This window comes from Orcinus orca, chromosome 5 (assembly GCF_937001465.1).
Source record: "Orcinus orca chromosome 5, mOrcOrc1.1, whole genome shotgun sequence".
Lineage (NCBI taxonomy): Eukaryota > Metazoa > Chordata > Mammalia > Artiodactyla > Delphinidae > Orcinus > Orcinus orca.
Window position 1 is genome coordinate 81,321,619 of NC_064563.1, and position 24,430 is coordinate 81,346,048.

Here is a 24,430-nt window from a genome sequence, read left to right on the forward strand (position 1 = left end):
AGATTATGACTCGCTGAAGGCTCAAGTGATGGTTAACATTTTTTTGCAATAAAGTTTTGTTTTGTTTTGTTTTATTTCGGCCGCACTGCGCAGCACGCAGGATCTTTTAGTTCCCCTGACCAGGGACCGAACCCGTGCCCCGTGCATTGGAAGCACAGAGTCTTAACCACTGGACCGCCAGGGAAGCCCCAGCAATAAAGTATTTTTACATTAAGATATACATTGTATTTTTTAGGCATAATGTTTTTGGGCACTTCCTATAATATACTGCAGTATAGTGTAAACATAACTTTTACATGCACTGGGAAACCAAAAAATTCGTGTGACTCACTTCATTGTGGTGGTCTGGAACTCAACCTGCGATATCTCCAAGTCATGCCTGTGTTATCATACCTTAAAAAGTTAACAGTTCCTTAATATCAAGCCTCTAGTCAACACCCATCAGTTTTTCACCTCAAGCTTAGTAACCTTTGATGGTCATTGCCTAGATCCATTACTTTACCAGGAGTTGCAGTGATCATTTTATCATTCCTTCTGCTTTTATTAACTAGCAGGTCACTCTAAAGAGGAGCTTTTCCTCAACAAGTTTTTTGTTTTCCTGAATTACTAATCATATAGGAAAGAGAAATACTTGATTCTCTCCCTTTGTTTTCAAAATAATGAGTTGGTTCCTTAGCATCCTCCAAGGGGAGCAGTAAAGGGTGAGTGTGTATTAAGACATTATCAGGGGACTTCCCTGGTGGTCCAGTGATTAAGACGCCATGCTTCCACTGTAGGGGACATGGGTTCAATCCCTGGTCAGGGAACTAAGATCCTGCGTGACATGCCCTTGGCGCACCTAAAAATAAATAAATAATTTAAAAAATTATTAGAAACTCATAGTGTTTAACATAATAGAAGTATTTAAATGTATTTCAGCTATTACTCTTTTCTAACTAAAAAAAAAATCTTTGTGGTATACAATATGTCATATGTTATTGACAGTGTCAATATGGCATTGATATATGTCAATGTAGTTGACATACAATAAAGTGCACAATTTGATGAGTTTGAACATGTGTATATATATATATCTGTGAAACTATCACCATAATTAAGATAGTGAATATGTTTATCTCCCCAGACTTTTCTGGTACACCTTTATGGTACCTTTTCTCTACCCCTCTCATCCTATCTCCAAGCCACTTCTGATCTGTTTCTGTCACCACTCGTTAGTTTGCATAAATGAAATTATACAATGTGCATTCTTGTTTGTCTGGCTTCTTCTTTTTTAATCTTTATTTTGAATGTTTTATAGAATTTATTTATTTATTTATTTTTGGCAGCATTAGGTTTTTGTTGCTGCACGCGGGCTTTCTCTAGTTGCGGTGAGCGGGGACTGCTCTTCATTGCCATGTGTGGGCTTCTCACTGCAGTGGCTTCTCTTGTTGAGGAGCACAGGCTCTAGGCGCACAGACTTCAGTAGTTGTGGCATGCAGGCTCAGTAGTTGTGGCTCATGGACTCTAGAGCGCAGGCTCAGTAGTTGTGGCGCATGGGCTTAGTTGCTCTACGACATGTGGGATCTTCCCGGACCAGGGCTCGAACCCGTGTCCCCTGCGTTGACGGGTGGATTCTTAACCACTGTGCCACCAGGGAAGTCCAATTTCACTACCTTTTAACGATTTCTGGTGTTTGTCATTTCTTTTCTTTTTTTCTTTCTTTTAAACTTTATTTTTTAGGCTGTGCCTTGCGGCTTTTGGGATCTTAGTTCCCCGACCAGGGATTGAACCCATGCCCTCAGCAGTGAAAACACAGAGTCCCAACCGCTGGATTGCCAGGGAATTCCTGGGTGTTTGTCATTCTTTTTTTAGATCTGTATTTCATCTGGTATCATTTTCCTTATGTCTGAAGAACATCCTTTAACATTTCCTCACAGAGCTGGTCTGTTGGTGATGAATTCTTTTGCATTGCTGAAAAAAGTATTTTACTTCCATTTTTAACAGTTTCTCTCCCCCCCTTTTTTTTTTGCGGTACGCAGGCCTCTCACTGTTGTGGCCTCTCCCGTTGCGTAGCACAGGCTCCGGATGCACAGGCTCAGCGGCCATGGCTCACGGGCCCAGCCACTCTGTGGCATGTGGGATCTTCCCGGACCGGGGCACGAACCCGTGTCCCCTGCATCGGCAGGCGGACTCTCAACCACTGCGCCACCAGGGAAGCCCCTCCCCTTTTTTTTTGGATTTCTTTTTTTTTATAATAGTACTATGGTTGATTTACAGTATTATATTAGTTTCAGGTGTACAACATAGTGATTCAATATTTTTATAGATTATACTCCATTTAAAGTTATTATAAAATGATGGCTATGTTTCCCTGTACTGTACAATATATCCTTGTTGCTTATTTATTTTATACATACTATTGATAGTTTGTGTCTCTTAATCCCATACCCCTATCTCATCCCTCTCCCCTTCCATCTGCCTATTGATAAACACTAGTTTGTTCTCTATATCTGTGAGTCTGTTTCTCCTTTGTTATCTACAATTGTTTGTTTTATGTTTTAGATTTCACATGTAAGTGATAACACAGAGTATCTGTTGTTGTCTTTTTCTGTCTGACTTATTTCACTGAGCATAGTACTCTCTAGGTCCATCCATGTTGTTGCAAATGGCAGAATTTCATTCTTTTTTCGTTTTTTGAGGAACTTCTATAGTGGCTATCCCAGCGGTCACTTGTGATACTTTAACTGTGTTTGATCCACACTCTCTGGTTTGCATTGTTTCCAGCAGCAAGTCTGCTGTCAGTCTTACCTTTGGTTTCCCTGCATGCATGTAAGATGTCTTTTTTCCTTTGGCTGCTTTATCTTTTATTTTATCTTTTTATTCCTGATTTTAAACATTGATATAATGTCCTATCATGTTTTCTTCATATTTCTTCCTGGAGTTCTTTGAGATTTTGGATTTGTGGTTTGTATTTTTCACAGATTTGGAAAAGTTTTGACCATTAATTTTCCAAATACATTTCCCTACCCCCATCCTTGGGGCTCCAATGCATGTGTGTAGTAGGCCACTTGATGTCCCACAGCTGACTTATGTTTTGTACATATTTTCTCAGCCTTTTTTCCATCCCTTTTATTTTGTGATGGCCTTAAATTCACTAATCTTTTCTTCTACAATATCTAATCTGACGTTAATCACCTCCAGCATACTTTTCATTTGAAAAATTGTACTTTTTATATCTAGGTGTTTGATTTGCCTTTTTTTTTCATGTATTCCTATCTCCTTCTCATGGTTATACTTTCTTCTACTTTTGAATACATGAAATATATTTATAACAGCTATTTTAATTCCTTGTCCAGTTCTTCCATGTTCCGTTTATAGGTGATTTTGATTGATATGATTGCTTTTTCTTTTCCTCGTGGGTGGTCTTTTTTTATTTCTTTTGCATGCTTATTAGTTATTGATTGAATGCCGAGCATTGTAAATTTTACCTCCTTTGTTGGAGTTTTTTGTATTCTTTTAATATGTGTAATTCTGAATTTATCATTGGATGTAGTTAAGTTACTTGAAACCAGTTTGCTTTTATGTTTCATTGGGCTGGACCAGAACAGGATTTAATCTGGGACTAATTTATCTCACTACTGAGTCAATACCCTTCTGAGTATTCTCCTTAGTGCCCCATATATTGGGAGGTCTTTTCAATTAACAGCTAGGTGAAACATGAATGATTGCTTGACCTGTGTGACCTTCAGAATTGTTCTGCATGCTCCTTGAAGGCAGTTTCTTTTCCAGCTTTGGACCTTTTCATCACACACCTGCGCCTGTTAGTACTAAGCCAGTAAAGACTTAAGGGGAACCTTTCACAGATTTTTGGAGTTCTGTGTTGATCGCTTATCTTCAGTACTCTGCCTTGTAGATTCTAGGTGTCTTGGCCTCATCAGTTCTGAATGCTGTCTCCTCACTTGAGGGGGCTTCTAGACCCTGTTTAGGTTCACCCTACCTGTGCTGCAGGCTGGAAACTCCATCCAGGCAATTGTAGGACTAACCTTGTTTCTTTTCTTCTGAAGGATCACTGCCTCTGTTGTCTGTTGTCCGATGTCTGAAACCTATGATTTTAGGGATTTCGTCTGCTTTTTTTAGTCATATAGGGTGAGAGGATAAGTTATTATTACTCTGTCATGGCTTAATGAATAAGTGTACTGCCTAGGATGTAACGGAAGGCATCTTAGTGAGTTGCCATTAGCGAGAACTATTCTCCTTTGCCTGCACAAATTAATGGGTGCTTTAAAAGTAGTGTTCAAGCAGAGGTCATTTGTCATCATTGGTTGTGGACAGGTTGGGAAGGTCAGGAAGCCTTGATCCACTGTCCTTTAGGGTTATGAGGGAGGTATTAAGTCATTCTAACAACATTTTTATCCCATTTCCCCTGATGTATTGGTAAGACTATCCTATCACCTACTTCAATAGTGAAGAGGGAAATGACCAAGCATGCCTCAGCTCCTTTTTCAACCTTATGTGTTTTTTTTATATGTCATGTAGTGTCAGGCCTCTCTTAGTAAGTTTTACCTCATCAAGGGTTGGTGATAGTATGTTGTGATACTTAATTGCATTAGATTATAAGACTGGAGAATTCTGAAATAGTTCCTCATCAGGAAAGGTTGAAGGTGGCACAAATGTTAGAATTTTAAAAATGATTTTCAAAAAGCTCCATCCTTATTGCCTTTTTAAAAGTGGGGTGCCTAGTGTTTGGATGTTGAACTACCTTGTGTTAGAATTATTTTAGTAACAGACTTTTATTTTTCAGTTATTCAAGCGAAGAAATGTTGCTACAGCAGAAGAAGAAACAGAAGAAGAAGTTATGTCAGATGGAGGCTTCCATGAGGCTCAGATTAATAACATGGAGATGGCACCAGTAAGTGGGATAATGAAAGAACCTCTTTTTACTCTTTTTCTGATGAAGATATGAGGTTAGATCTTTTTTGGAGTTTAAAATAAAAAGGTTAGGGGAGTTCCCTGGTGGCCTAGTGATGAGGATTCTGGACTTTCACTGCAGTGGCCCATGTTCAATCCCTGGCTGGGGAACTGAGAGCCTGCAAGTTTTGTGGTGCAGCCAAACAAAAAAAAAGGTTAGATGGCTACGAAAAGTACTTGGCATTTCAGTTTTAAAAGGAAACTATATCTGTAAACTCGTGGTTCATAAAATGTTTATTATATTTTGAATAACATGCAGTTAAACAGAATTAACTAATTATGAGATCAATTCAGCTATTAAAACTTAAAAGGATAATTATAAAATTATTCCTTAAAAGTTGATAATAAGCAATACTTTAAAGGAAATCCCAATTTGTTACTCATTCCAAGTACAAAATTGGACATATTCATATGATTTTAAAAACTGATTCCACATCACAAGAATTTTCTATTGTAACCCATTTTGTAACTTTCTTGAGGTTGCATAAACAGATAAAAATTATGCTTTATTTATATGGATCACACCTGTCTAGATTTCCAGTTTATTTTGATCAATTGTATATGTTTTAATAGATCATATATATACATGGTTTTCAAAAAAAGAAAAATCTTTTTCTGCTGCCTTAGTCACCCAGTTTCTTTCCCCACTGGCAACCACTGTTAGTAGATTCTTATTATTCCTTTTGAGAAAAACCCCTCTCTTTTTTTTGGCAAATAGTAGCATATTCACAGTATTTTATAGATTTTTTTCTCTTTTTTTACTTCATAGATATCCAGTTTTTATGGACGAGCTTTCTTTTGGAATTAGAGCAGTTTAGATTGCTTTGGAATCTATGTAGACGTTATTGCCAACACTATTATTTTGTGAACTCTTCTAGGCTCTTCAGGAAGTTGAAGAGTTCTCTCTCTCTCTCTTTTTTTTTTTAAGTGGACGTTAAATGATTATGAAGTATTTTGTGGACTGTATTACTCAGGGTTCTACAGAGGAAACAGAACCAATTTGGGGGTGGGGGGAGAGGAAGAGAGAGATAGATTGATCCACCAGTTGTTTGATTTTAAGGAATTGGCTCATGCAATTGTTGGAGCTGTTAAGTCTGAAATATGTAGGGTAAGCCAGGAGGTTGGAAATTCAGGTAAGAGTTGATATTATAGGTTTTTTGTTTTTTTTTTTTGCCACGCTGGGTCTTTGTTGTGGCATGCAGGTTCTTCTTCGCTGTAGTGTGCGGGCTTCTCTCGTTGTGGCATGCAGGCTTAGTTGCCCCGCAGCATTTGGGATCTTAGTTCCCCGACCAGGGATTGAATCTGCATTCCCTGCATTGGAAGGTGGATTCTTAACCATTGGACCACCAGGGAAGTCCCGATATTGTAGTTTTGAGGTTGATTTCCTTCTTCAAGAAACTTCAGTCTTTGCTCTTCAACTGATTGAATGAAGCCTACCCATATTTTGGAGGATAATGTGCTTTACTCGGGTGTACTGATTTAAATGTTAATCACACCTAAAAAGTACTTTCACAGTAACATCTAGATTGGTGTTTGTCCAAACAACTGGGTACCATAACCTAACCAAGTTGACACATAAAATTAACTGTCCCAGTGTATTCCTTGTCATTGTGGCATCCATACCCAACTCCTTAAACCATACTGAGTCTCAGATAAAGACAATGACAAGGTCATACCTCCTTGTAACATGATACAGCTATCCTGCATGCAGCTGAAAATGCACTAACCTTTTCCCCAGAAGGGGAAAAGTCCTTGGGTGATATTTACTTCTCTCTTGGATATCCTGTAACTTAAATACTCTGATGTGAAGTTAACAATATTTAAATACTATGAATGTAAAGTCAATACATCTTATGTTATATGATAAGGGGATAAGAGAGAGAAGAAAACAAAGATATATGTGGAAATATAGCAAAATCATACAGGTACTTTTGCTTATTCAGGAATCAGACTTATAAGTTTCAAAGTAGTTACTTTTCTGACTTGTAAGAGCAGAATGCTTCATTCTCCCCATGGGTTATTCTTAAGTGTTAGGTATTGCTTACCAACCACCTTGCATGTACAACTCAGTGCAGCTTTCTTCACAGTTTATCTTGTTGACTGTTACCCTTCATGAAATGATAAGAACTTTATTTCATTGTGACAAATGATCCTGAGAAGAAAGTTTAACCACTAATGCTGAGGATGGCTTGTAGTGGGAAATGGGAAAGTGCTAGTAAAGCAAGAAACTAGTGGGAAACTGAAAAGTTTTAATAAGGCAAGAAAATAGAAATTTTAAATAAATTTAAGAGTCAGCTGTTGAATTTGACAGTGGCTAGAATCTGTGATTTATATAAGACTACTCTATACTCATTCAGTAAATATTTGTTGAACGTCTAAAGTATGCCACCTATCAGGGATGTAGTGGTAAGATAGACAGGGTGTTTTGCTTTCATGGAGGTTACAGTATACTGGGGGAACCTAAGCAATAAATAGATAATTAAGAAGAATAACTGATAACTGAAAAGGGCTGGGCATAGGATTAAAATAAGAGTGATGTGATCACAGAGATAGAGTAGCTGCTTTAGATTTGAAGGTCAGGAAAAGCCTTCTTTTATAATTTAACATTTAATCTGAATGACAAGGAGCAGCCAGCCATGTGATGAGCAGGAGAGGAAGAATAATAAACACCTTGTCTTAGTGTTTACTACTAACATTACTTTCTCACGGTTGTGAGCTTTTTAATGATAGACAAAGATTTTTGGCTTCATCACATTATTAATCATCTCATACATTTATATATGCAAAGATTATCCTACCGTTGTGTAACTCTTGTAGATAAATATAATTAACTCAGTAACTTGGCCGCAATTTGTACTCTTTGTTTTCCTTTGAATTTAAGTTAAAATTTTATTATATTTGTTTTTTGTTTGTGATTCCAGGGTGGTGTTATTACTTCTGACATGATTGAAATGATATTTTCCAATAGCCCAGAGCAACAGCTTTCAGCAACACAGAAATTCAGAAAACTGCTTTCAAAAGGTGAGTTCTGAATATGTTAAGTATATTTTTCATTTATTTACAAAGTATTACTTTCCCATAATCTGTTTTTCACACTACAGATAACTTGCTTTGGAGTATCTCTATCAACAGAATAAAAGGACACATACAGACATAGGTATATTATGAGCCATGGCTAATTTTTGAATTTCCTTTTTTATTTGTGTGATCTTACCAGGACCAGAAGGCAGCATTATTTTCATTTCTGAGGTATCTTATAAAAGATCTTAAAGTGATAAGAACAGTAGCAGTATTTCATGTTAATTCAAATTGAGAAATTCCACTCTTTTTTAAGAAAAACTTAAAATATCACTTGAAAGAGTAGTGATTGTTGATTCTAATGTTAGCAGTTTATTGCTGAAATTTAAGTATGGATTTATTGGTGGACAGGATAACTACCTTTTTGGTGTGCGTGTGTATATAATTAGGGTAGAATGGGATATGATACTTCTTGTTATCTGGGCAAGTGAGAACTCTGGAACTCTGAGCCATATTAAAATGTTGATAGTAAATCAGCATTAAAACAGTTAACCACCCCCTCCCCCGCATAATAAGTTATGGTTGTTTGGAGTCATCAGTGATAAATTAATATATCCCTTGAGGTTAACTGGAAAGAAAACCTACTACCAGAGCAAAAAATAATTGCTTTTTGGATGACAACCTGTTAAAAATAGCTGAAGGCCTTTATCATATTACCGTCCCCACCCTTCTAAAAATGTCTTATCTCTTTTCAGCATGCTGAGATGGGTTTCTCAGATAATGTGGTTTTCCAAGTTCTTTCAACACTCTGCTACTTTCCTGCATGTATTCTAGTTTGCCAGCCATTCCTCTTAAAATGTGATAATTAGAATACAGTACTCCAGATGCATTCTTATTACTCTAAGGTGTGGTGGGAGATTGCCTTCATTGTCCTGAAACTATACATTCCAATAATGTACTCCAGGCTAGCATCATTTATTTTGGTTTATTTTGGTAGTCATGGCATAGTAATGTTTCATTGCATTTTCAGCGATCTATACTCCCTAGTACTTTTCTTTATGAACTGTTTTGAGATTTCGTCTGTGAAGTCATGTGGATTTTTAAAAATTGCTTTAAAAAAATCTAAAAGCTGAATTTTGCTTTATCCCTGTTGTTTTATTGCCATTTTAGGCTTATTGTTATTCTTTCTATATGTTGTTTCTGTAATCTAGCACGTTAACTACTTCATTTTTATTGTCATCATCAAATTTATTTGTTGTGTTTATACGAATGGTTGATAAAAATGTTGAACCAGGCAAAGAACATGTCATTAGAGCTTGCTGCAAATTAACATTGAACCATTAGTCATCCCTTCCCAGTACAGGCCATTGACTTAGCTAAGAGTCCCTAGTAGTACTGTAATCCAGCTGCCATTTTTCTTGCATAGCTACATGAATGTCATCAAAAACTTTGTCAAATGTCTTGCTGAAATTACAATGCTAATCGTTTAGGACATTTCTAATCTATTTGTCCAACAAGTTTCTATTGAATGATTTTATTTATAAGATACTCTATTGTCATAAATGAAAAAGATTAATTTGGCAAGTCATTCTTAGTGAATTTCTGCTGACTCCTGCTTATCACTACAGCAGTAAAATTAGATCCTGCAAGCACAGAATCTCCTAATCCAGTTTCTTCGGACAATTTATGTTAAATAAAAAAGAGAGACTTAAAACCCATACACAGAAAAAGGGTTAGAAGGAAGTATACCAAAATAATAACAGTGGTTGTCTTTTGATGTTTTTCCCCATACTTTCTAAGTTTTCTAAAATAGTAGAGGCAGTAATTTTAAGAATTCTGCCCATCATATTTCCATGTTAAGGCTTCCCTTATTATGAAACCTTTTAAGCTACCCTAGTCTCAAAGTGACTGAACTCAGTTTTACATTTTTTTTTCTGTTTTGGATTTACAATATGAAAGAGATGCTAAAAATGGAGGGAGGGATATTATGAAGTAAGTTTGAGCTTTATAAAGTCCTTGCCTTGAAATCAAAGGATTATTTTTCTTCTTTCCTTTTATTTTTATGGGGAGACAGAACCTAATCCTCCTATTGATGAAGTCATCAGCACACCAGGAGTAGTGGCCAGGTTTGTGGAGTTCCTCAAACGAAAAGAGAATTGTACATTGCAGGTGCGGACCATTTTCATTTCTTGCCTCATATCTTAATTCCCTTTACAGTTACATTTTGTATTCAGATTTGTTACTTATTTTAATCTATATGAAGGGTTAGTTTTTTGATACTGATGTTCCTGACAACCACATTGCAAGCTGCTTTGATAGCTTTGTTAACATCCAGGCTCTTGGTTTTACTCTTTAAAATTCTTGTTACTTTTTATTTTATGATGACTATGGATCATACTTACCTGGTAGGGAATTGTTTGCAGTAGAGGAGCCATTATAAGGACCTAAGTGTGGACTATGTAAAATTTGGTTCTGAAGGATTTTTAGATTGTACTTGTTGGGTTTCTCAGGGCTGTGTAACATGGGCTAGATCAGAGACTCACTGATCCCCAAACCTGGTACTAATTAATCCTTCCCCTGCACCCCCGGCCCCACCCCAAAAGAGCTGACAAGGATGTAGCCTTGTTGGGAATGTGTGTGCTTTCTCCTATGTTAGTTTACTGTATTAGTACTGTTGTATAGGGGTTCCAAGAGAAAATTCTACAGCTTCTGGATTAGATAATTTTTACAGCAAAAAGAACCAACTATCAACTGACTCTCATCTTGGGAGTTATCTAGAAATTTAAAAATACTATATTGTTCCTGAATAAAGTTGGATCTTAAGTAAACTAGTAATTAAGTAATTCAGTAGCTAGACTTCCTTGGAGTAACCAACTGAATCAATTTCTGAGTTATTCTTTAACAAATACCTGTGATTCCTAAATTCTCACTTGTAGGATCTAATCTGAGTGGCTCAGGCCCTTTAGAAAGATTCTGTAACTATAAAGATTGGTTAGGTCCTACATAGATTACAAAATGGGGTTATTTTTCCGAGTAAATATTTGCTAATAACAAGTTAATCATAAAGATAACTTTCACCGCCATGTTTACCTTTGCCTTACTCTAAGGGTGTAATAAGGACTGGGGCATCTTTATAAGTATAAGTAACAGCTCCTCTCCCCAGGTTCCTTACTGTCCAGAGCATTATTGATAATTCATAAGACTTGATGCTTTGTCTTGATATTTTCTCTCCTTTCCTCCCATCCCATCCTTCTCTCTCTTTTACTCTCTTTGTTGCGGTGATGAGTTCCTTCCAGAGGAAAAACAGGAAGTCCAGAAAAGGTAGAGTACTTCAGTGTCCCATCAGTTTTTCTTCTCCAGTTTGACATTTACTAATCCCCAAGTTCATTTGAATTAAGATTCTGTTTTGTTGGCTGCTTCCTGGATTGTAATTCTGGTCCCCATCTAAGGCCAGGATCACCAGACACCTGGAAAATAATCAGGTTCACCTAGAGAGCAAAGAAAGAGGACTTTTCTCAGAAAAAAAGGAAATCCAGACAACCAAGACTGCAGAGAACAGAGCCTGAGCCCCTTAAGCAACCTGTCAAGAGAACCAGAGGGACCAAATGAAGAGCCTTACTGCAGTTTATCATTTGAAAAGCTTTGTAGGAAGAGGGAGGTAGGGAAAATTTATCATTTTGTTCATGTGGAAGTATGTTTCTATCCTGTCTCTGACAATGAGAGTAATTCAGAGATATTAAATTTACGTCTGGACTTAGCAGTTTTTAGTAGGTGGTTGCAGAGGTCCAGTTCCTTAATGTGTTAAAGGAAGATGGTATAACTTTCTAGTCCTAAAAAGAAAAATGTCAGAGAATTTGGTCTTTCCTCATCCCCACCTTCTCCAGTATTCCCTAAAGAGCACAGTATATTCTCTCAGGCAGTGCCCTCTCCTGGCTAACACTTGTAAATTCTACATCATTTTTGATTTTGTAATCCTAGAGTTTGTATCTTAACACATCTGAAGATGAAAGCCTTCAGGAATCTCTAATTTGCTTCTATCAGAATTCTCAGATTCCACCCTTGTGCAGCCTAACTAATAATTAGGCTGAAAGATTGAGAAATGATTCCTCTGGAAGTGACCACCTCGTGATTTTCACCTTAGCGATCCAAAGACTCTAGAGATAATGAACCTGTTTATTATATAAAGATCATCATCCCCAGCTTTTCTTCTGTGTGCATTTAAGCACAATATGGTGTTCTTTCTCCAGTGTGACTAATGGGTACCCTTGACTACCCCAGAAGCAGGAGGAGCAAATATATTGATGGAGACCTTAGAGCCAGGAGACTTCATTGTTAAATAATTAGACGTGCTCTGGGAAGCTTGGAGGGTATTCCTTCCTCTGTCTTCTTGGAGAGCGCTAGGATGTGAGTTATCCATGATATTCCTACCTGCTTATTAGAAATTTGAATAGTGTGTCTTTGGAATGGGGTGTTTGCCATTTCTCTTCTAGAAAGAGAGTAATAATATGTAGTCATGATAGCTAAACTCAATAATAAATCACTGGACAAACTTATTCCCTTCATTCCATACATAAAGAACTGTGAATCCTAGTGAAGGGCTTCTTCACTTTCTTTCTGGCTTTCCTTATCAGTGGGATACTGCAAACCAGGGAGATAAAAATGCCTGCTTTTGGCAGTGCTACCTAGATACTCACTTGCCCTCAAATGAGATGAATATGGGTGGAATCTAGGACTTTGGAAGCCGACTCTGCCGTTTAACTAACAGCATTCTCAAACACAGTGACATGTAGGCCTCAGCCATACATGAGAGCCTTGACATGAGATTGGTCTGCCTTATGGTGTATTCCCTGGGCCCACTTGGTTTGTTTTTTTTGAGTCCAGGTCCAACATCTTTGTACTGTCCTTTGCAGTGCTGAGATGGTGTATTCCCAAACCTTCTTATAGAAGCTTATAAAAATAGCTAGAAATAAGTAAATTGCTTCCTAGTTCCAGTCATTAAACAGATACTCCTCTTAAAGTTGTAAATTTGAATTAAATTGGTTTAGTTTTCCCATTTCTACCTTTCTTGTCCACACTAAAAGCTTAATGTGGTAAACTGCAGTTAAGCCTTCATCTTCCTATGTTTTTTCCCCATCTTCATTGATCCCTCTACCTATCTTAAAAGGTTGCTCAGATGACTCAGGCACTGTTCTCTGCAGAGTTTGATATCTGGATTTATTTTTCTGATGTGAGCCTCTCTTTTCACTTGCTCTCCAGGTGAGCCTGGCATTTGCTAGGAACCAGAGTGGAACCGGCAAAGTGGCCAGCAACAGAGTCCTGATCCAAATGGAGAAAGGGAACCAGGCGTACTTCAACCTGGAGTGGGAAACTTGATAGGAGGTCAGAAGTACTTCAGTTTTGGATTCTCATTTTCCTTATTTTAAGGAACTGAGCACCAGAAGGTAGAGATTGAGAAAGGAAAAAGAGAACATACCAAAATCTTCAGCGTGCCCTTCAGATTTCAGTTGTAGCCTTATTTAGAAAGTTCTGGACAGTGAAAAATAATAGTGGAATTACAATTTGTAAGCAATCACAGCTGCATGACAGGTTGTTTCCTTGCATGATGCCATTCTTGGAACACTAAGAATATAGTAGTTTAAAACAACAAAGAGGAGTAAATATTATAATAATTTTGGGTACTACTTCAGGTGATACCATTTCTTAAGTTTTTTTCATTTCATCTTGTTGCTGAGTTTTTCTTGAGTTACATGGTTACTTAAATTACCTTTTCTGGCCATTTCTGTTATAACTTTATGCAATTGCTTTTCGTATCAACTCTGGACATTCCCATTTCACAACTCTCTTTCATGTTAAAATCTAGTCTGGGACCTGAGACGGAAATGTTCACCCCACTCAAAAAAATAAAGACTGCGATACCCAGTGAAAGAGAAACTACATAGTTCAAAGTACAACCAGTTTTTTTAAACCATACTTACATATTAAACACATTTGAAAGTTGCTTCTTCCAAGACTTTAATAGGGGTCTATACTCATGAGGAATTCTTAGTCTCTCTTTCTCTCTGCCTCTCTCTCTGTTTCTGTCTCTCACTCTCTCTCCTCCCGCCTCCTTCTCATGTCACACATATACACATGGGTATAGAAAATTGCACAAATAGAGCTTGATAAGTTTTTACAAGGTAAACATCACAGTAATCAGTGCCGTGTGTGTGTGTGTGTGTGTGTGTGTGTGTGTTTTAATGCCTCATTAATCCATGAATATGATTTGAGTTTTCACTGGCTCTCTGGTTATAGTTACTCATCTACTTCTTTCCCTGGTAATAGCAAAACTACTTCCTGATTTCCATTCTTACCAAGAGAGACCTTGAATCTTGTTTGCATTCAGAGGTTATAATCATTATGTACTTCTTAGTGATAAACATAACTCTGGTACATTCTTCTTTTGCTGAGAAGTCCTAACTTCCGAGTTTTTTCCATTCATGTTCTGGCTATTATTTACTTATTCTCCATTCTCCTAATCATTGTCACTCTATTTTGTTTTGCTTCTCCATTTTATTCATTTCAGTGGCATCTGGAAATCTCTCTTTTTCTGGGAGACCTTTGGGGCTAAACCTCATCAGACAAACAGCAGTTTGACTTCTGTTAGCAATTATTATTCTAATTTCTTCTCATTGATAACTCTTTAATATATCCTTTATCTACTCAGTTTATTGTCACCATTTCTTTTGCATCAAAATCTCACTGCAAACCTTTTTCTCTTTGATATAGATAGCTATGTATGCTGATTTTATTCATTCTTCACAGGTTGCTTTTCCTCAAAGTTTTCATTTTTTTGACATGGTCTCAGATGCTGATGACTCTCTGTTGAACTTTGAGCCTTTCTTCTTGTAGGAAAGTTTGCTTTTGTACCCACTTCATAGTTCATTTTCCTAGTAAGCAAAAGAAGCTACATTTTAGGTGAACTGTGTTTTCCTTTTAGCATACCCTAAATAATAATAACCCTAAATAATCTGTCATATCATTATTTGAAATTTCTTGCCCTAGATACCAAAACTGCAAGCAATTGGAAGACTCTTGTCAGTGTTACAGGTGTGTTTCAGAGAGGAAACTATGGTTGGGGCCATAAGCCTACTAGATTAGGAGGCTGTAATCTAGCTCTCTTTGACTGGCATTACTCAAATGATTAGTGATCATTGGATCTTTTTCTGATAGTTTCCTCATTCATAAACTAGAAAAGCCAGGCTTCTCTGGGTTGTTGTAAGGAACACCTGAGAGTATGTGAATAATGCTTTGAAAGTATAAAGTACTGTATAAATGTCAAGTTTCAATTCAGACAGACTGAAAAGGGTTTGTACATTGGTTTGAGTAGTAATTTAATTACAGAGGTGATATGAGTTTTTATTTTATGATACTCAGTGTTTAAAAGTCTCCTGAACTTCTCTTATAGCAAAGAGTTATCAGGCAAAAAAATGTTTGACTGTGGTGCTCCTAGTTTGGCCTCCCTGCTGCTGTAATATCAGTGTCCTAACTAGATATCAGACCACTTTATTTCACTTCTGTATATCAAATTTTAGGTTTCTTTGAATATCCCTTCTTTAAGTGTCTTCTGCTATAAATTTACTATCATTCATGTAGCTTTGGACTGGGCTAATCAGATTGTCTTCCCATTTCTTTCATTTTCCTGTACCCCAAGTGATTGATGATTCAGTTTTCCATATGACACCTGCCTTTCAATTGACCCCAAAGCTTAAAGGAGTCACAGCTCCATCTTTTGATGACTTTTTATTGAATTCTCATTCAAGGGGCATGTCACTGAATTTTTTTTCTTCCCCATATGTGCTTCATTAAAGAATATTAAATAGAAGACAGAACAGGAGAAGGAAACAAAACTAAAGTTTAATTAAGAACTCTAAATAGAATTGTAATATAAGAGTTCATTCTTGGATTTTAAGAGGTCATTCTTGGATTTCATCATATTAGGCTAAAGAGTCAAGTTACTGTAGAGATGTGTAGAATTAATAACGTGCTGTATTTTTTGTTGGCCATAATTTCCTTCATACTGTTTACCAGTTTATCAACCTTTAAGAATGCTCTTTTTAAAAAAGTCTTACCTCTGTGCCTTGGTTTGGAGACTTCTCATTTATTGGAAGCTGTTATGCTCTGAAGTTGCCATTTCTGTTAGTTGTATGCCCGTTAACTCCTTTCGGACTACTTATCATTTCAGTTGTCTTCTGCCTGTATTTTTCACTCTGCCTGTATTTTACACTCTGCCTGTATTTTACACATTTTACAGTTTTATTCTTTCGCTATTTCACCTGCCCATTTTATAGAAATTATTTAATTTTATTTTTATTAGATAATAAACATGGTTTAAGGCCAAAAGGTACATAAAGTCTTTACTGTAAGTGCCTATCCTTCCCATACTTGTTTCCCATTCACCTCGAGCTCTCTATGTAAGTGACAAGTATTTACAGTTTATTGTGACTCCTTCAAGAGATATTCTCTGCAATAAGTAAATTGATGCATATATTCCTTCTTATTTGGAAAATACAGTATGGTACCATATTAATGTACATTGTTTTTCTTTTTCCTCCATTTATGTCTTGGGAGATCATTCCATGTCAGTATATGAAGCACTCCCTCATTCTTCTTACGGTCTCATGTCAGCTCTGCCTTGATCTGAAATTTTAGACACCCTGAGTATTCCTCTAGGCTAAGGTTATTTCCTCAGGAATTCTTCATTTAAAATTAATATAGTATTTACCTGATAGATTATGCGTAAATAATGATCTCAGATTCTTTGCTTCATGCACAGAAAACCTTATTGTTATAAGTAAACAAGCTATTAAATTCTACTAAGATAATGAAATTATTTTTATCTTTATAGTTTGAGTCAGCTTGGGTACTGACAAATATTGCTTCAGGAAATTCTCTTCAGACCCGGATTGTGATTCAGGCAGGAGCTGTGCCTATCTTCATAGAGTTGCTCAGCTCAGAGTTTGAAGATGTCCAGGAGCAGGTAAAAATTGAAACAAGTAAAGAGAAGCAGGTCAAAGAATACAATTTTTCCCTTCAGTCTTATATTCAGAATCTCAGTTTTACCGCTTGGATATGACAATCCATGGTTCATCACAGGGAGTGTTCTAGAAATCTAAACTTAACCAAAATAGAAAATTTCATAGTGAATATAGGCAGAATTTCTCCTAGAAACATAAAACCATTTTTCCCTTCCAACCCTGAAATTCTTTAAGTCCCATAGATATACATTTTAGACCATGTAAACAGTTGCTGAGTTTTTTCTTATAGTAATCTCTAGTGTTGATTGACATAGCAAGTCTTTGCCACTTTTGTGCAGAAAATCACTTAGAAAACATGAAATTTTAATTACCGTAAAGTTTGTCAAATTCATAAATATAAATCATTACTAAATGAATATGACTTTCTTCTACAGCTTTATTGAGGTATAATCAACCTACAGTAAACTGCATATGGTTAAAGTGTATAATATGATAAGTTTTGACATATGTATATATCCATGAAACTGTCATTACAGTCAAGATAATTAATATATCCATCATCCCCAAAAGTTGAGTAAAGTTTTCTGCATTTTGGTTGCTCTTAAATTCCTGGCTCACTGTTTTCTTTTGTAAGCAAGCTTAAAATACATTTGTAATCAGCTGAGTAAGCCATTTGGATCTCTGCTATGTTCCAATGGCTGTATGGAATGTTACTTAAGGGTAGGGCCCCCTAAGATTAAGAATATATTTAAGGGGCTCCCCTGGTGGCGCAGTGGTTGAGAGTCCGCCTGCCAATGCAGGGGACGCGGGTTTGTGCCCTGGTCTGGGAGGATCCCACATGCTGCGGAGCGGCTGGGCCCGTGAGCCATGGCTACTGAGCCTGTGCGTCCGGAGCCTGTGCTCTGCAACGGGAGAGGCCACAACAGTGAGAGGCCCGTGTACCACAAAAAAAAAAAAAGAATATGTATAAGAACTGGTACCTCCTTTTAATAAGTTTACTCCCATGAGTATTCACATGTATACTTATATAATAGTATTGATCTTCTTCCACCAATCCCACAACTATTTCATTTGACTCCCTGTTGAGTGAACTTAGGGGTTTTAATAGTTAATGTCCATGTATAATATGTTGATTAACTACTGTATAATTTTGTAAAGAGTTATTGTGATATGTTGGCATCTTTTTTGAAAAAATTATGAGAAAATTAAACACTACAGCCTGTCATTAATGAATAATTCTTTCACAGGCAGTCTGGGCTCTTGGCAACATTGCTGGAGATAGTACCATGTGCAGGGACTATGTTTTAGACTGCAATATTCTTCCCCCTCTGCTGCAGTAAGTTTCTTTTTCTTTTTTTCTTTTCTTTTTTTTTTTTTTTTTGTGAGTAATAAAAATACGGGAAGTTCCTCAGAAAGCAGTGCATCTTTGGAAATCATTTTGGATTTCCTAGTGTTACTTTTCATTACAGATATTTTCTTACTAACTTGTTCAGATCATTTCCTTGGGCATCCTATCTTACTCAAGTGCCAAAATTTTGAATTCCTTGTGTTAGAATTAATTAAGCTTTATTGTTGTAGAGAAGAGCTGTTTGAAGACATCTGTTTATCAATAGCATTAAGTGGTTAAATATTTATATTATGCCATCAGAGAATTAATGCCCATTATATCACTTACCATTGCATCATTATGCTTATAGGTTATTTTCAAAGCAAAACCGCCTGACCATGACCCGGAATGCAGTATGGGCTTTGTCTAATCTCTGTAGAGGAAAAAGTCCCCCTCCAGAATTTGCAAAGGTAAGGATTACGCTTGTGGGAAATTGGCAGAAAAAGTACAGTTAAAAGAGTCTAAGAGGGCTTCCCTGGTGGCGCAGTGATTGAGAGTCCGCCTGCGGATGCAGGGGACACGGGTTTGTGCCCCGGTCCGGGAAGATCCCACATGCCGTGGAGCTGCTGGGCCCATGAGCCATGGCTGCTGAGCCTGCACGTCCGGAGCCTGTGCTCTGCAATGGGAAGAGTCTAAGAACCAATATTAATGTGAATAGAAAGAGAATAATTTGTTTCTAGAAAAATAGGTCTTTTTATTTTTGTTTGAATTTGAAATAAATTTTCACTGCCTTTAAAAAGCTCTGAATTACTCTTAAAACATGGCATTTTTTGTTTGTAACAAAGTATCTAAAATGCAGAATTTCCTAGCTTTAACACTTAGGAAAATTCCTTTACCTCTCTGATCCACAAAGAGTGTTTTGACAAGGAATCTCACTCTGAGAATTGGTATATGTTAAACTTTGCTCTTTGAAATTGTTTTCCTTGGGCTCTGACTACCTCATCAAAGTAAACTGCAGGGTTATTGACAGCATTCCCAAAGATGGAAATGTCACTTGGCCACTTACTGCTCCATCTTCAGAAGTATTAATCACACCAGAAGTCACCAGGTGTGTGCCTGGTGGCTTTCTGGAGTTTCCCCCCTCATTTCTTGCTTTTTTTTCTGTTGAATTTCATAATCATATCATCTTCCCTTTATAGGTTTCCCCCTGTCTGAATGTGCTTTCCTGGTTGCTGTTTGTCAGTGACACTGATGTACTGGCTGATGCCTGCTGGGCCCTCTCATATCTATCAGATGGACCCAATGATAAAATTCAAGCAGTCATTGATGCAGGAGTATGTAGGAGACTTGTGGAGCTGCTGATGTAAGATATCTTAAAGTGTGTCTGTTCTTTTGTCTCTCATATTAGTTTTCTAGTTGCTGATACTCAAATATTAATGCATTATACTGATTTATTGTGCTTTAGGCTACTGTCTTTTGTTACTTTTTTATACTCATGTCAAATCTGTTTGATTGTTTTGAGGGTTATAAAGAACCTCTCATTCTGCTGTAAGCAGCCCTTTAGCAGAAACATTTGGAAAACTTTGATCTATGTAATTCTAGCTCATGATTAATGACCTGAGACCAACCACTGGATAGAAGAAGGCACACTGCCACTAAAAACGATCATTTTTCATCTTTTTGTCTCATTTAGAGCTTAACCTAGACTGGTGTCAGACTTTGAATTTTATTTTGCTATATCTCTTTGTGATGCCTTTCATTTATGAAGTGGAAGATTTACTGATGGCATAAATAATTTGAGACTGTATTAATCAAATTTTTAGAAAATAGTATCAAAGAAAAAAATTAAGAGTGATAACATAATGGGGAAATAGTATAATTAAAAGCCATGTGAAATTTATTGGAGTAAGTACAAAGTAGATGCAAGGAAACATTGCCCCAAAGATGACATGTGGAATGAATTAGATAGTATAATATATAGAATATAAAACTCTGGGGTTGTAAGACAGGAATAAAGACACAGACCTACTAGAGAATGGACTTGAGGATATGGGGAGGGGGAAGGGTAAGCTGTGACAAAGCGAGAGAGTGGTGTGGACATATATACACTACCAAACGTAAAATAGATAGCTAGTGGGAAGCAGCCGCATAGCACAGGGAGATCATCTCGGTGTGTGACCACCTAGAGGGGTGGGATAGGGAGGGTGGGAGGAAGGGAGACGCAAGAGGGAAGAGATATGGGAACATATGTATATGTATAACTGATTCACTTTGTTATAAAGCAGAAACTAACACACCATTGTAAAGCAATTATACTCCAATAAAGATGTAAAACTGTATATTAAAAAAAAAAACTCTGGGGTTATAGACTGGGTACAGATCAGCGGCATAATGCTGTTGTGAATTAAAAGCAATATAATGCTGGAGGACTCAGAAGTACATCATTCAGAATCTGGGAGAGTAACCTTTTGTACTCTTTAGTCTCTAGATTACTAAATATTTTAACCATTTCTTTTTAGTCATCGGATCTTAAATGTGGAGAAACTGGCACAGTTTTGAGAAGAGTGATCAATCTCATTATAAGGGGAGAGAAAATAAGATATTTAGGGCTTCCCTGGTGGCGCAGTGGTTGGGAGTCCGCCTGCCGATGCAGGGGACGCGGGTTCGTGCCCCAGTCCGGGAGGATCCCACATGCCATGGAGCGGCTGGGCCCGTGGGCCATGGCCGCTGAGCCTGCACGTCCGGAGCCTGTGCTCCGCAACGCAAGAGGCCACAACAGTGAGAGGCCCGCGTACCGCAAAAAAAAAAAAGATATTTAAGGAAAGTTAAAGGATATTAACTTACTTAGCCTAAAATCAAGACTTAATATCTGTCTTCAGATATATAAAAGATTTGTGGAGGGGTTTTTCAGACCAGTAAGTCAGCTGAGGTTTAGTAGAAAGAGTCTACTATTTGAAGTATGAGGCCTGGCTTTCATTTTCAAGTTAGCTCAACTGTTGATATATTTTTATTCCTGTGAAAATTAAGTGATTTGTAAAACTTAAAAAAAGTGCTGTATAAATGTTACTATCTCTTTCCATTATCTCAGCAACCATAGAGACCAAGTAAAGAGGAAATGAAACCTGCATTAATGAATAAGAGGGAAAACTTGGACTCCAGGTGATTGAATACCTGGGAAGGGTTATTAGAACAGATTTGTAGTTTTTATCAAAAAGTACCAAACAAAAGGAAAGACAGCCTTTCTTGGGGACACCAAAAACATTTCCTCATCATGATAGGGTTCCTTTAATAACCACCATAGGTGCCTTTCTGCTCCAAGAACCGATCACATATTAATTTCTTTTGGGTTTCAGCCCTAAGGAAAAGAGATTAAAGATAGAACTGTTCGATATAACACATCTTTTTATGGTTGCAGGCATAATGATTATAAAGTGGTTTCTCCTGCTTTGCGAGCTGTGGGAAACATTGTCACAGGCGATGATATTCAGACACAGGTATGAATAAATGGTATCTCTTTCTTTTTTCTTTCAGAAATAGCAGATTGACCCCTCATGATTATGTTTCTGTTACAGTATTTAACTCACATGGGGAGAAATGATACTTTGTTTCATTAATGTTTGTTAAAAGTGTTGGCTTTGGCAACTACTTTCAATACCTTCACTATCTCTGTCTTGACCTATTGCTTTGTGGCAATTTTGGGTTCCCCTATGGTGTAACTTATCCTTTTGGTTCGGTTTATTTCCCACTACTTCTACTTGAAGGGGTTCTTGTGAACATCAGAAGCCTCTAGTAGCATCCTTTCTGTCATCTTCATCTTATCTTCCCTGATGGCTTCCTCCTTTTTGTACACGGTAAGTTTCCTATGTGAGAAGTATCTTCCCTCCTGGTTCTTGATGTCACCTTCTATTCCATTCAAATTTTATATCAAGATACATCACTCACAGTGGATTGTTATAGCCATTTTTCTTCTTGATCTCTCAGATGCATTGGCATCATCTTTAAAATTATCTTCCTAGGCTTCTGTGGTGTTGAAGTATTTTGGGTCTTCTGCCTCATTGACCATTTATTTCTCCTTAGCAAGTTCCTTTACCTGTTCTTTTCTGTTTATGGGATTATCCCCTGGAGGGGATTAGTTTTAGCCTTAGCTCTTCTTAGCCAGCTCTGACTTTCAGCAAGACATTTAATGTCTTCACTTTTCTAATCTCTAAAATTAGGAGACTGAATTTGTTCTCAGGTGTCTTCCAACTCTTAATATTTAACTTTAAATTTATTCTGTCCGCAAGGGAACTGGTGTACCTGGACTTCTGCTTATTTATGTTCCTGTCTCAGTGAATGGCCCCAACAGTTACCCAAGCCAAAAACCTGGACATTAGTTTGATTATTCCCTTTCTGCCACCTTTCTCATCAGTCACTAATGACTGCTATTTCTACTCATTCCTTGCAGTGCTTAGTTCAGACATTTCTTGTATCATTCCCATATCACTAGAAGGATGCTTGTAAAATGCAAATTTGATCGCGTCATTCTCTTAAAATCTTCTTATGGCCCCCTGTTGTCCTTGGACAGTGTTTAAGATCCTTTAAAATCTGGCACCTGTATAATGAAATGCTGTGCAACAGAATGAAGAAGCTAATAGGCATGTATATGGAAAGGTTTCTAGGTTCTGTTGTTTAAAAAGAAAAACAAGGGGCCGAATAGTATGTAGGATATATTACTATTTGTGTAAAAAATGGGCAGGGAGGAGAGGAGAAGAAAACAATGTATGTTTTTGATTGTATTTGCATAAAATTTCTCAGGAAGCATACACAGGAAACTAATAATATTGGTTGTCTCTGTGGAGAACCAGGTAGCTGGGGTATAGTAATGGAAAGGAGGCTTTTAACTATATAGTCCTTTTTATTTTCTGAATTTTAAAACCATATTGGTATATTTGCTATTCAGAAAAAGTTTCTGTCTGCCCCCTCCCATGCCATACTCTGTGCTTTTGCCATGTTTGTTCTGCTGTATTAGCTATGATCACGCTCACTTCTGAGATTTAACACATGGCTTGCTTCCCTCTGCATGGAACATATGCTTCCATCCCCATCCCTGTTCTGACCAGTCCCTCACACAAATCCTCACTCTGCCACTAATGCCTTTTCATGCTTCAAGTCTTGGGATTAACATTTTCTCCAAGAAGCTGACTCTTAAATTAGGTGCTCCTTGTTTTGTTTCATCCATCATAGCACTTACCACACTGTATTGTAACTGTCTACTAGATTGTAAACTTGTAGAGGTGGAACTGTGTCATTCTTGTTCATTTTTGTTGCTTCTACAATAGTCCCTGGCACAATATATAGAGACTCAAAAAATATTTACTGAATAAATGAAGTTCTGAACCTATACATCTAGTTCCAACCTCTCTCAAGTTCCAGTCCCATGTCTCCAAAACCTGTCTCGCCTTCTCGTCTTGGTTTTTCCCATTTCAGTTAATGGTACCACTGTTCACCCAGTCTTGAAACTTTGCAGTCATATTTGGTGTCTCCATCTCTCACACTTTGTATAGCAAGTCAGCAGGTCTTAACTGATTCTTAGTGTTTCTGGATCCACATCTGATTACCTTAGTTTGGGCCCTGTTTTCTCACATGCAGGGGTTGTTTCTGTACCTATCTTATTCATCCTCCTGCTCTCCCAGGCATTTACCCCTCTCAGTGTATTCTTCCTAATAACAGCTTAATCTTTCCTAAAATAACTTTGTTCACATTATTTTCCTCCTAGAAACAATGCGCTTCTTTAATGCCTGTGAGATAAAGAACCATTTCAGCATTTTTTAATTTCTAACCCTTCTGTCTGCTGTGTCCTCCCTCTTCTTTGCTTATGAAATCCTGTCTGTGTTTCAAGGTGTTCCCCCACCACCCCCTCCCGTGAAGTGTTTTTTTCCTTACTACTCCTCCCCAGGTATTCTTTAACTTCTGACATGCTTATTTTCCACACCACATCTTTGGCATTTAAAAATGCTTTGTGATGTCTTTCACACTGTTATTTGGAAAGACTGTACCTGTTAAACCACAAGTTTTGTTATTTTTTGAGTTAATTTAATAGGCAAAAATCGGCTTCATTGTAATTTGCATTTCTTTTGTTACTTTG

The 24,430-nt window shown here is 37.2% G+C and overlaps 1 protein-coding gene across 1 annotated transcript in view; it reads left to right on the forward strand.

The window, feature by feature from the left end:
* Positions 1-24,430, forward strand: part of KPNA1 (karyopherin subunit alpha 1) — a 73,378-nt gene that overhangs the window by 34,556 nt on the left and 14,392 nt on the right. The window contains exons 3-10 of the mRNA XM_004278563.4: positions 4,781-4,888; positions 7,869-7,968; positions 10,040-10,134; positions 16,850-16,981; positions 18,227-18,315; positions 18,677-18,776; positions 19,506-19,669; positions 21,722-21,800. Coding sequence (XP_004278611.1) covers positions 4,781-4,888; positions 7,869-7,968; positions 10,040-10,134; positions 16,850-16,981; positions 18,227-18,315; positions 18,677-18,776; positions 19,506-19,669; positions 21,722-21,800 — 867 coding nt within the window. The remainder of the gene's footprint in view (positions 1-4,780; positions 4,889-7,868; positions 7,969-10,039; positions 10,135-16,849; positions 16,982-18,226; positions 18,316-18,676; positions 18,777-19,505; positions 19,670-21,721; positions 21,801-24,430) is intronic.